The 13,769-nt window shown below is 45.4% G+C and overlaps 1 protein-coding gene across 1 annotated transcript; it reads right to left on the bottom strand.

Annotated features, from left to right (window-relative positions):
• Positions 1–441: 441 nt before the first annotated feature.
• On the bottom strand, positions 442–935 carry LOC311617580 (mitochondrial import inner membrane translocase subunit Tim8 A-like). Its single transcript, XM_084874048.1, has one exon. The coding sequence runs from the start codon at positions 848–850 to the stop codon at positions 569–571; it is 282 nt and encodes a 93-aa protein (XP_084730174.1). The 5' UTR covers positions 851–935; the 3' UTR covers positions 442–568.
• Between the last annotated feature and the right edge of the window lie 12,834 nt (positions 936–13,769).

The following is a 13,769-nucleotide window of genomic DNA, read 5'->3' on the forward strand; positions in this document are numbered from 1 at the left end:
ACCTGAGACCATACTTTATATACTTAAGTAAATCACAGTATAAGGAAGGGAGATAATTTAGAAAGCTGAATTGTATTATTTGAATATTCTATAGATTTTTCCCCCCAGCACTGATGGTCAAAATACTAGTTAAGTGCCAAATAACTCTTCCCCCGTTGCCACCCTTTCTCAGACACCAAGATGTGTATCAGTGTCCATAGGCATCTGAAATGAATCCACAAAAGACAGATTTTACCTATGTGGTCCCACTATCAAATTACAAAAAGCAGTTTCACTATCCAAATTATAGGAAGTAGCTAATGGGACGTTCAGAAAAACAGTCCCACAAACAGTAATATGCATCTAAGGTTTTCCATTCATCTGCCAATTGTTTTCATAAGATTAACGTTAAAAAAGAGTAAATACACATGTGACCCTCAAACCCCAAACACAGAAAAATATTGGTCTTTGTTCATTTTCAGATGACCAGATATTTGCAGAGTGCCACAAGGTGGGAGCAAATCCCCCTGTAGCCTTTTCTTCAACCATTCTTGAACCACTTTCCTTTTCCAAAAGGGTAATACTGAAATCAGTCAGAAGGGGTTTCTGAAAAGACTGGCTTGGATTTCTGGGTCTGTTCCCATCGATTCAAGATGAATTGGCTTGTACCAATGAAGCGTTCAACGCAGTTCACAAAACAGGCCTTAGCCCGAATGTCCAACTTTCGCTTAGGCTTGTCCATGCACTTCTCCCAACAATGTTCCGTCACCTGGTGCACCAGCTGCTGGAAGCGCTGCTTCTGAGTCGCCACCTTGATGAAATGCTGCACTGGGCCCAAATCCGCTGCCGAGGAATTCGAAGAAGAATCCATCCCAGACCGGCCACGCACGCCTAGACAAACTGCACCAACCTAATTTTTTAAAAAAAATATATTTTATTGATTTTTTTACAGAGAGAAGGGGAGAGGGATAGAGAGAAACATCGATGAGAGAGAAACCGATCAGCTGCCTACTACACACCCCTTACTGGGGATGTACCAGCAACCAAGGTACGTGCCATTGACTGGAATCAACCCGGAACCCTTCAGTCCACAGGCCAACATTCTATCCACTGAGCCAAACTGGTTAGGGCCTAATTTTTTTTTAATATATGTATTTTTTATTGATTTCAGAGAGGGAGAGAGACAGAAACATCAATAATGAGAATCATTGATCATCTGCCTCCTGCATATCTCACGCTAGGGATTAAGCCCACAACTCAGGCATGTGTCCTAACTGGGAATTGAACCGTAGCTCCTGGTTCATGAATTGACATTGAAGCACACCAGCCGGGCTGAACCAGCGAATTTTTTTTTTTTTTTAAAATATATATTTTATTGATTTTTTTTACAGAGAGGAAGGGCGAGAGAGAGCTAGAAACGTCATGAGAGAGAAACATCGACCGGCTGCCTCTTGCACACCCCCTACCGGGGATGTGCCTGCAACCAAGGTACATGCCCTTGACTGGAATCGAACCCGGGACCTTTCAGTCTGCAGACCTACGCTCTACCACTGAGCCAAACCGGTTTCAGCTGAACCAGCGAATTTTTAAATCTAAATTTTTTTATGGGCCGAAACCGGTTTGTCTTAGTGGTGGAGTGTCGGTCTGTGGACTGAAAGGTCCCAGGTTCAATTCCGGTCAAGGGCGTGTGCATTGGTTGCAGGCACATTCCTGGTAGGGGGTGTGCAAGAGGCAGCTGGTCGATGTTTCTCTCTCATCGTCGTTTCTAGCTCTCTATCTCTCTCCCTTCCTCTCTGTAAAAAAAATCAAAATATATTAAAAATAAATAAATAATTTTTTTATGGGGGGGGAAAAGTAATCCAAAAGTAAATCAGATTGTCCTATTTCTCACTTGGCCTATCCTACTAATATAGTTTTATTTCTCTAACATAATTTTTACGTTTTTTCAAAAATATTCTAGAGCACATCTGGAAAGAATGGGATCCTTTGATTTTCAGTTTCTGGTATTGGACTTAACCGGAAAATAAAATTTTCTGTGGAATGTGAGAAAATAAATGGGTCCTAGATATTGGGTGATGAGAGCAAGAAGGAAGGGAGCATTATTTTGAGTCATACTTTATAAGGCTTAAGGTAGAATAGGACTGGAATAAGTATGGAGACATATAAATTTATCTACTATTACACAGAAGAGGAGTAGTATTTTCATTGTTAAGGTAAAGTCTGATGACAAATGGTCTGGCCAACCACAATCACTGTTCCTATGTCAGCTAGTCAGAGTATTAATTGTGTGGCCTTTCCCTAACCACAGTAAAACAGGTCTGATTTCTGTTTATAAAGGTATTTTATTCTGCTACATAAAGGTGAAACAATATTTACTGGCAGTACTTTTAGCATTTGGTCTAAGAGGTGTCAGGAGTATAAAAGGGAAATTTTGACTATCTCACTTCACTTGCAGTTTCGCTGGCTTAAAATATTTCAGCAGTTCACTAAATGCCTTAGGCACTGTTTGGACAAGTTATGTATCTTATTCCTGTTGTTAGGGGGGAAATGGCAGTGAACTTTTACTGTCACCAAGGGATGAGCAATTTGTTGTCCTAAAAGCAGACCAGACTTTAGGTTGGAGGAAAGAGAGCAGGGCAATTGTTAGTATGACACCAGCTTCATAGAGTATGGCGCATCTTTTATTATAAGTGGAGAATGTCAGGCCCGCAGGCTATATAAGGCCCTCAAAATAATTTGGTCTGGCCCTGCCAAAGCATTAGGGGTGAGTTAATTAAGTGTTTGACCAAATATAGCAGGCTAATTTTTAAGTTGATAATTTTGTGTAGCTCTCAAATGATGTTCTAAATACCCAAATGGTCCTTGGTAGAAAAAAGTTTCCCCATCCCTGCTAATCAGATTGCTAATTTTTGAATATTGGAGTGAAAATCAGGATTAATATATGAACTGTTGAAGACATTAAACACCCAGTCTGTTTTGTGTTCCGACAGAAAGTATAGTGTCAGTCACCGGTGACTGGGCACTTAATGTGTTTAAAATAAATATTACTGTACCTGTAGAGGTACTTTAGAAGAAGACATATTAATTTATATATTAGCATAATGATAAGGGCATTACCACTTGGGCATGGCGTGTACTATTTAGGAAACATTTTTACATATTTAATCATCACAGCAACCCTTTGAGGTAGGAAAAGTTGCTCCTCTATTAATGGTGAAAAATAGGTTCAGATTCTTCAGTTGGTTCACACAGATTACACAGGAGTACTACAAAAACTTCACTAAGTGAGAAAGACATGGTCTTAACCTCAATAATCTTGAGCACTGGGAGTCTCACAAAATAAAAAGTTGTGAGGTGATGGATCTCTGGTATCTATCAAAGGAAACTTTAGACTCATGTGCATTCATAATACATGAATAGGTTGCATTTGTCACCTGTTTGCTCAAAAGCACACAGAAAACAGCTCACCAATCCAGCATCATTAAAAGTTTCTCGCATGGTAGTGCGTAGTATTCATGGCAGTTTACACAGCCATCTAAGAATTATTCTCTGCACACCACAACTGATAGCTTAAGTGCAAGAAATAAGACCGGTAAGTTTAAGAGTTACCTTGGCTTAGAAGCCTCATATAAAAACAGGTGCCATGCCAAAACCGGTTTGGCTCAGTGGATTGAGCCTCGGCCTGAGGACTGAAAGGTCCAGGGTTTGATTCCGGTCAAGGGCATCGGTTGTACCTTGGTTGCAGGCACATCCCCAGTAGGGGGTGTGCAAGAGGCAGCTGATAGATGATTCTCTCTCATCAATGTTTCTAGCTCTCCTACCTTCCTCTCTAAAAACTCAATAAAATATGTATAAAAAATAAAAACAGGTGCCACAATATATACAGTATATAAAAAGCCAGCGACCGTAATGCCGGAACAGCCAGATGACCAGTCTCTATGACACCCACTGTGGCCAGTGAACCCAGCCCCTCCCCCTGGGCCAGCCCATCCCTGATCAGCCTGCCCCACCCTGATTGAGGGCAGGGTGGCTGGCCAACCGCTCCCGTGGCCCCTCAGTTCAGCTCCGCCCCCAAGTGGGACTCCCCTCCCCCACCCAGATCCAGGACCCCATCAGGGCAGGCCAGCTGGCCCCCACCTGTGCACCAGGCCTCTATCCTATATAATAAAGGGTAATATGCAAATTGATCCTAAAGGCAGAACAATCAGAAAGACCGCTGGAGCAGTCACTATGAGGCACACCAAAGACCTCTTGGTCCCTTTCCTCAGCTGGCAGGCTCCAATCACCTGATGGCAAACAGGGAACTGGTGGTGGATGGTGGGGGGATGCAGGTAGCACCAGGCCACGGCGCTCATCCCACCAGTTGGGGTGGGGCCAGCAAGCAGGCAAGAACAGTCAACTTTTCAGTTCCTTCTCCCAGCCGTCAGGCACTGATCACCCTATGGTGAAAGGGGAACCTGGGGTGGGTAGTGGCAAGGAGTGGGGCTGGCTGTGGGCAGCTGGGGAAGATGGCCCTAATCACAGGCCAGGCCTAGGGACTGTACCTGAGCACGAATTTCATGCACTGGGCCTCTAGTCTACATAAGAAAAAACCTAAGCGGCCATTACAGCAGAACAACTGGTTGCTATGATGTGTACTGACCACTAGGGGGCACTCAACACAGGAGCTACTCCCTGGTGGTCAGTGTGTTCCCACAGGGGGAACGATGCTCTGCCAGAAGCTGGGCTCACGCCTGGTGTGGTGGGACCCTTCCCACCCTGGAGGCAGCACCAAGGAGTAGCGAGCCAAGCAGTAAGGAGGGAGCAGATGGGCAGTTAGGAGCGAGGGGTCCTGGATTGCAAGAGGGCGCAGGCCAGGGTGAGGAGCCCCTCCCCCTTCACAAATTTTGTGCATTGGGCCTCTAGTCTGTTAATCTAGCAATAATTCCATAGACATAGCTTCTAGGTTGCTGCAAAAGCCATACTCCAGTGAAGAGTCACTGCATTAGAGAAGCACAAAGCTATTTCCACCAGGTATTTATAGTTTTCACTCAGTCTAGGTATAAATTATCTTATTAGAGTTCATTTGTACCACATGCAATCTTGCCTAGTAATACATTCCATCATTTCTCCTTAAAAACACAGCCAGGGCTAGAAAATTAACCCACAGTCAAATTTGTCTATACAGCAAGGATTTTTGTTAATCTTTTATCCACAGGATTTAAGAAGTGAGATGTCAAATCCAGCTTCATGAAAGAGGAAACATTTGAGCTGGGCCTTGAAGAATGGCTAAAATTTGCAAAGAGAAATAATAAGGGGGTAGTAAAGCACTGTGGATGTTTGAGGAACAGCAAGAAAGTCCCATGGCTGGAAGAAAGTGAGTGTTTAGGAGAGTGGTGGTATAAAAGCCAGGACAGCTAATATTGGAGTGCCTTAAAGGTGAAGCTACAGGGTTAGTTTCATAGGCTGTGGATAGTGTAAGGATTTCTAAGGCATTACTTGTCAGATCTTTGCGTTTAAGAGGATTAAGCTCACTGCTCTGTGTAGACTAGATTGGAAAAAAAACATAATGTCCATGAAGTCAAGAGATTTTTCCAGTGAGACAGGAAAGATGAGGGATTATAGAAAGGCTTTAGATTTGGAGTTTAGGGAGTCTTCAGAAGTACAATATGAAGACAAAAAACAAAGTAAAGGAAATGGAGTAAGTATAGGGAAGGAAGGCAAAGTTCACTGGAAACTAAGAAGAGAGTGGTAATACGGATGGAATTAAGTTGGAAGGACAGATTTTTTTTTTAATAATAAAGACCGTTTGTTCATACATAAAAACTAGAGGCCCAGTGCATGAAATTCGTGCATGGGGAAGTGGGGGTGTCCCTCAGCCCTATCTGCACGCTCTTGCAATCCAGGACCCCTCAGGGGATGTCCGACTGCCAGTTCAGACCTGTAGGATTGCAATCTGGGACTGCTGGCTCCTAGCCACTCGCCTGTCTGCCTGCCTGAATGCCCCTAACCACTCTGCCTGCCTGCCAGCCTGCCTGATCATCCCTAACCACCTCTGCCTCAGCCCCCGCCACTGCAGCTTCATCCGGAATGACATCCAGAAGGTTGTTTGGGTATCGGACTAATTAGCATATTATACTTTTATTATTATAGAGATCACATTCTTTCCACCACAGTAACAGATCCCAAATATTGGTCTACCATTTGATACTCCACAATCATTTTGGAACCTTTTGAAAATTAGATTCCCAGACCCTTCCTCTGGATTAAGGATCAGCAAACATTTTGTATAATGGGTCAATAGTAAATATTTTAGACTGCATGACATATGTAGTCTCTTTCACACATTCTTTGTATTTTTGATAACCCTTCAAAGACATAAAAACCATTCTCAGCCTGTCATCCATACAAAAACAGACTAGGCTGGTTTTGGACAGCAGGCTGTAGTTTGCCAACACCTGCTCTTGAGAATCTGATTTCAATCCATCTGGATTAGGACCTGGGAGTAGGAATTCTTAAAAATCTCCCCAGGACTTCCTCCTCTATCCATATAGAGCACATGTGTCAAACACAAGGCCCGGGGGCCAAATCCAGCCCGCCAGGCCTTGCAATGTGGCCCGCACCGCGCTGTCATCACCACTCCGCTGTCAGTTTATGACATTGTCAGTTTATGACTGTTCAGTAAACCATTCGGCCCGCGATTTAGGCTGGATTTTAGATTTTGGCCCCTTCTCTAATTGAGTTCGACACCCCTAATATAGAGTAAGGACCAGATATAAGTTGCAAATGACAAACTAAGTGAAGGGACTTTTCCAGACATTGAACAGGTAACAAAGAGGTATAGAGGGCCTGGGAGACTAAAATCAGGAGGACAGCCGAAACCGGTTTGGCTCAGTGGATAGAGCGTCAGCCTGCAGACTGAAAGGTCCCAGGTTCGATTTAGGTCAAGGGCATGTACCTTGGTTGCAGGCACATCCCCAATAGGGGGTGTGCAAGAGGCAGCTAATCAATGTTTCTCTCTCATCAATGTTTCTAACTCTCTATCCCTCTCTCTTCCTCTCTGTAAAAAATCAATAAAATGTATTTAAAAAATAATAATAAAATAAAATCAGGAGGACATTTGGGACATGGAGAAGTTGGAAGAAGCTAAATGATGGTCTAAAGCAGCGGTCACCAACCTTTCAGACCTCATGGACCATTAGTTGGAGAACACTGGTCTTAAGGGAATTTCAGCCAGAGAAACCTGAGAAGGGGATACTTTCTTAGTGATTCACTTTCTGTCTCCTCCATTACACTGACTTGTAAGCCTGACTTAAGAAATATATTTTATCTCCAAAGGCAATAGTAATCCCTTCAGCTACATTTAGAGATCCTGTGTCAACTTAATCTAGCACACTCCTTTCTAGTTGGTAATTATGTGTTTCGCCTGGATGTTCAATTTGAGACATATTGGGAAGAGCTTGGTTTAAAAGCCTCTTCTGTGTCAAAAGCAATTTTCTTTATGCTTTTCAAGAGAGTAGGCAGAAGGCTAATGAGGACAGATTACATCATTTACCTGAGACAGGCCCTGTATCCTTGTCAAGAGACGTTTGAATTTAAGGTTTGAAGACTGTAATTTAAGAGAAATGGGATAGATCATGGTTTCTTCCTTAGAAGTCTGGAGGGGTTGCCATGGCAATGCTAACTCCTACCTTCACCTACAGAGTAGGGGAGTACCTACTATTTCCAGGAACCCCCGCCCCCACCCCCAGGCTTGGCCAACTATATTGTGGGAAAAGAGTATGGTTGAGTCTTTTAGTACCTGCTCCAGGGTGAACAGTTTGAGCAGCACCCAATAATGCTGGGCCTCTTCTTCCCAATGGCCCTGGCCCTTCAGAGATACCTCTGTCCCTTACTTACACTCTGAGCCCAGATGCCTGCTAGAGGCATGGTTACCCCACTTCCTTCCACGTATAAAGCACTTTCAGGAAGGATTATCATAATGCTCTCCCCAGTTATTAAGCAAATCCCAACAAGAGGTTACAGGTGTGAGAGACGGGGACTGCTTCATACCCCCTTCAGAGGAGTGTTATGAAAGGATTTGTAGGCACAGGTACTAAAAGGCTGTTGAGGACGAATGTTCATTAGCATGAAGGTGTTTGTTTTTTGTTAATCCTCATCAGGGATATTCTCTCTCTCTCTCTCTCTCTCTCTCTCTCTCTCACACACACACACACACACACACACACACACACATTGATTTCAGAGTGGGAGGGAGGTGGGGAGAGACAGGGAAAGAGAAAGATTGATTGGCTGCCTCCCACACAAGCCCTGACCAGTATAAGATCGCACCAGTATTAAGGAATTATTGTGAAGTGTTTTAAGCTTGATAATAAATTTGTCATTTTTAAAGAGCCATGTAATGAAATATTTACAGATGAAATGACATCTCTGTGATTTGTTTCCAAGGAGTCAAGTGGAAGTATTAGATAAATCAAGATTAACCATCTATTGATAGTTGTTGAACCTGGGTGGTGGGTATTAATCTCTCCTTTTTCACATGCTTGAACTTTCCCATAATGATAATGCAGGTGTAACCTGTCTGCACTGCTGCACAGCTATTGTGCTGAAGCCAACACGATCGTTTCAGAGACCGGCAATGAGCGCTTGTCCTTTACTCCTCTTAGTGCTTTGCCGTTATTGACAGCATCTCAGGTTCACTAGGCCGTTCGACCCGGATACTCTGCCCAGCTCCCTCCCCACTACCTGAGCTCAGAAGAGAGAACGGAGCATTCTCAAAGCAGTGCACATTTGGGTCACGAAAGTCTTTGCTCTGTACTATGTGGCTTCTCAGGCAGGAGGAACTTAAGGAAGCTGAACCGGTTGTAGTGAGGCTGGGATTCTGAGTGTGGGGCCGCTGAGGCTGCATTTCTGACACATGCTAAAGAGCGTCATCCGGGGACGTAAACACAGCACTTCGAGCTCAATTCTGGTGGAATTTAAACCTCTGCTTACTCATCTCCCTGGACTGCTTCTACTGGACACAGAATGCCGAAATAAAAGGGACCTTTGCCACCTTTAACGGCTTTATAACGCCAGTTTTTAAAAAGCTGCCATCTCTGCCCAGCCTCGGTGTGGGCATCCCTCAAGGAGAAATGCAAATGTGCTTTCTAAATACCCAATTTCAAGCTTCTCGATTCATCTCCATAATCTTCCCCAGTCTCGTTGGGAAGTAAGCTGTCATAGAGGGACCCTCAAACCTGTGCTGGGAGTCAGGAGGCCTCATTAAGCTGACACTGACAGCTGATCCCGTCAGACTACAGGCTGTTCCTAATCAAGGACCTAACCAGTCCCTCAGGCGGTTGTGATCATCGCCTATTTGCGAAATTAGGTCTTTAGCGGGTAAAGAGGCTTTGCGTGTGCACAGTGGAGCCACTCAGTTACTGGTCAGAGCCAACAAGGCCAAGGACAGGATGGGTTAACTCCCCTGTTCCCTGAGACCAGCCACTAAACTTGAAAACACATTCCAGTCGTTCACAACACAACGGAGCTCATTACCCCAAACGATGAACTCTTGCCCAATGACCCCATCCATAGCAGCTCTTCCTGTCTCGAACAGGGCTGCCGGTCAGCAGTAAGGTTGTATTTCTCCCTCTTTTGGTCAGCAAGTCTTGCTTTTACTTTTGTCTTCCTGCCTTCATTCATTCACTTCGTCATTCGTTTCCACAAATACCTACTGAGCACTTGGTTATGTGCCAGGCACAACTTTAACCTCTAGGGCTACGACAGTGAATGAGACAGCCCCACATAACCCCTGCCTATAGTACCTGTATCCGCTCCTGTTGGGCCCTCGTCACCATTCCCAGGGCCCGAGTTCAGGCCCAGATCCATTAATCCTCAGCTGAATTACTGCAATAGTTTCCTTGCTGCCACAGGGTGAGACTCTGGATCCATTAGCTGGTTGTCATTCTCTTGTTAAAAACGACAGCAACCCACCTTGAATTGCTAAGGTGATAGGAGAGCTGGGATAGTTTATTGATTCCTGTAACCAAACGACAGGAATGCCCAGAGCACAGGTTAATCTCAGGGACAGATGGAACCCCAAAACGTGGGCAGCCAGGAAAGCCTACCATTTCTGGTCTCTGCTTCCCTTCACTGTCACTTTCCTTCTTCCCAAGGACCAGCTTCTTCCACTTCGTGAGAAACAAGCTTCCCCACTTTAGAGAGATGCCTCCTCCCTAGCAGAGCTCACAAATCCTGGTAGAAGTGCCCTCGTGTTTCCCCATCCCTTCAGAACTCATGCTTGTCAGGGCCAGGGACCGCGTATGTATTGCCTCCTGCTATATCCCCTGCACCTGCAGCACTGCTTGGTATGTAGTAGTGGATGAATAGTTACTGCATTGGTTCATTCAGTCAGTCGGGTTTTTGTTTTTTGTTTTTTGTTTTTTTAATATATTTTATTGATTTTTTACAGAGAGGAAGAGAGAGGGATAGAGAGTTAGAAACATCAATGAGAATCATTGATCAGCTGCCTCTTGCACACCCCCTACTGGGGATGTGCCCGCAACCAAGGTACATGCCCTTGACTGGAATCGAACCCGGGACCTTTTAGTCCGCAGGCTGATGCTCTATCCACTGAGCCAAACTGGTTTTGGCCAGTCAGCCATTTTTTAATGTCTTCATGTGGCAGACCCAATGCCGTGTACCCAGATAAAATGGACCCTGAGAATCCCAATGCAGGCAGCCTCATGGGCCTGCAATCCATGCAATTGTACAGGGCCTGTGCTTAGAAGGACTCTTTACCGCTATCGTCATTTTTAAAATTCTTAATAGCTTATGAATTAGGTGACTCATAATTTCATTTTGTTCCAAACCCCACGAAGTACATAGCCAACCCTATCCTGACAATAACTCCAGAAACCTCCTTAGCACATTCAGATTTGAAAACAGTTTATGGACAAGTCAGTAAGTAGAGGGAAGGAATTTAACACACTGCCTTATATATATTAAAGCCATGTAAACAGTAAGTGGTTTACGGACATAATATAATTTAAAAATATAATTCTGGGACAGGCCCTCTGCAGTCCCCGGACCTGTCTCTTCCGTGTTTGGTCAGAACAGATCCTGGGACACTCCCTCTAGCCTCCTACCACCCGCCAACCTCTTTTCCAGTCACCATCGTCAGAACCATCTCAGCCATCCTTGGCCTCCAATATCAGCCGACACCATTTTTTGAGTTCAACTCCTTATTGCTGACCAACCATGAGCTCCCAAATTTATCAGAATTATTCCACTGACACGGAGGCTGCCATCAACCGCCTGGTCAGCCTGAATCTGCGGGTCTCCTCCACCTACCTCTCTCTGGGCCGAGGGCCTTGAGCCTCTTCCTGAGGATGCAAAACCAGTGCGGCCACCACACCCTCTTCTAGGACGTGCTGAAGCCTTGCCGAGGTGAGCGGGGTAAAACCCAGGACGCCAGGGAAGCCGCTGTGGTCATGGAGAGGCACCTGAACTTGGTAGCTGCAAGCCCTGGGTTTTTCCCAGGCAGACCCTCCGCTCTTTAACTTCCTGGAGAACCACTTCCTGGATGAGGAGGTGAAACTCATCGAGAAGATGGGCCACCACGTGACTCAAATCCACAGGCTGCCGGCCCCAGGCTGGGCTGGGCGAGTATCTCTTAGGAAAGCTCACCCTCAAGCTTGATTAGGAGCCTTTGGAGCCCAGAGGCCTTTGGGGGGCCCCTCTGCATCCCCCTGGTGTCTGGCTGAGCACCTCCCCAAAACACACTAGGCAGCCTTTTTATCACCCTGGAAGGCTCTCCCATGCCTTGGACCAAATGGAAACGATATAGCTTTTTGCAGAAAAAAAATTAAAAAAATAAAAATAATTATAATTCCAGGAGTCACAGAGTTAGCTTCAGCATTAAACACAGTAATACTTAAAACACTGAGATCAGGTTCTGGTGTGCCCTTCTCTGCCCTCCCTTCTTTGGCTCCTTCCACCCCCTTGTAGACACTCCTGCGGTGGAAAGATCTGCGTCAGCATTAGGGGCTGCTAACTGAAAAGAATATTGAGGGGGGAAAACAAGGAATTATAGCCTTCAGGGAAGCAATAACATTTTACTTAAAAATTGCTTGAGCTGAAGACTTTGTAGATGATTTCAATTTGTATGCAAATAAACTATATCTGGAGCAGAGACATGGCCCTGGGCGAAAACTTCAGGGAGACCAGGGCTTGGACCACAGAAAAGCCTTCATCAGTTTCTCTCTGCTGCCAGTTCAGGCTGAAACCGTAGATAATCCCAACGCTGCAGTTTTCACTGCCTTGGCCTAAAGTTAACGAATTCATTAGTACGTAAGAACTTTCCTCACATGGTGGGTGCGTCTCCACCTGTGTTTGCTGCATCATCTCTGCTGTGGGTTTTTTTGTTTGTTTGTTTGTTTTTCCCACATTTGTTGTCTAATCAGGCACTGATTTGGCATTAACTTTCAAATGCTGGCTCTCCTGTGCCTGAGGAAAAGGAATATTCACTGGTCAAACCTCACCTGACTCCTGGGAAACCTAAATCAGCAGCCAGGCTAGAAGAGAAGCTGAGAACCAACTGCCTTGCATCCCAAACCCTGCGTCCCAAGACCAGACTCTCAGAACTGAGGGGGAACAGCCGTTTAATGTACACATCCACTCACACGCACCACACATTACTGAGTACCTGCCATGCACTGGACACACACTGGACTGGTTGGCATGGACCATGCAGTGAGCAATCTAAGGAGAGTATAAGAAAGTGCAGGCCAGCCGGGACCGGTTTGGCTCAATGGATAGAGCATCGGCTTGGGGACTGAAGGGTCCCGGGTTCGATTCTGGTCAAGGGCATGTATCTTGGTTGCGGGCATATCCCAAGTAGGGTGTGTGCAAGAGACAGCTGATTGATGACTGTCTCTCATCGATGTTTCTATCTCTCTCCCTCTCTGTAAAAAATCAATAAAATATATTCAAAAAAAAGATGTTAAAAAAAAAAGTGCAGGCTTGATTCGAAGTGAATGGGGGCAGTATGGATACCCAGGGAACCCCTAAGAAGGCCCCTCACTAGAGATGGAGACAGGAATCTCAGGGAAGCTGGGATTGTCATTCCTGCCAATGAATTACATCCATTTGTCCAACTCTCAACCTCATGCCCAGCAGGACTCCTCTGTCTGCAAACTTAACAAGCCTGATGTGCACCTATCTTGAACACATGCCCCCTTTGGGAGTCCTGGCACCCTGGGCTGGGGTGGTGGTTGGAGTCATGGCCTCCCCAGAGAGGCTCTTTTTCCTCACACAGAGCTACACTCTTCATCCATCCATCCATTCATTCATTCATTCACAAATACTTTGTTGACCACATCCTCTGTGCCAAGCTCTGGGGCTCCAGCTGCAAACAAGGTAAATACCCACTCAGAGTCTGGACGTTCCTTTGGGCACCATGCCCCCTGTTCTTTTTTCCGGCCCATTCACAAATTGTTCTGGGCTGCAAACATTGCACGGCTCCTCCGCTGCCTGGAGGCAGGCTGCCTTGGGACGGAGGGTCACTGAACAATGGGTCAGCCGGAGTTTAGAGGGAGGTAGCGGTTCAAGCTCCGGCCCAGCATTCCAGGCATTGCACCTGTGCCCTGAGTTCCTTGGAAGCGGCTGAAATAACTTTTGTCACCTTTGGGTTGTCATTGTGACTGTCCTAACTCCCTCTTGTGGATTCTGAGTATGCATTTGCTGTAACACCTGTGGTCTGCACTTTACCTCGGTGAAGTGCTGCAACTGTAGTCACTGGCAGGCTTAATAAAGGCTCAAAATTTTTA

Source organism: Pipistrellus hanaki (genome assembly GCF_964339955.1).
Source record: "Pipistrellus hanaki genome assembly, chromosome: 1".
Taxonomy (NCBI): domain Eukaryota; kingdom Metazoa; phylum Chordata; class Mammalia; order Chiroptera; family Vespertilionidae; genus Pipistrellus; species Pipistrellus hanaki.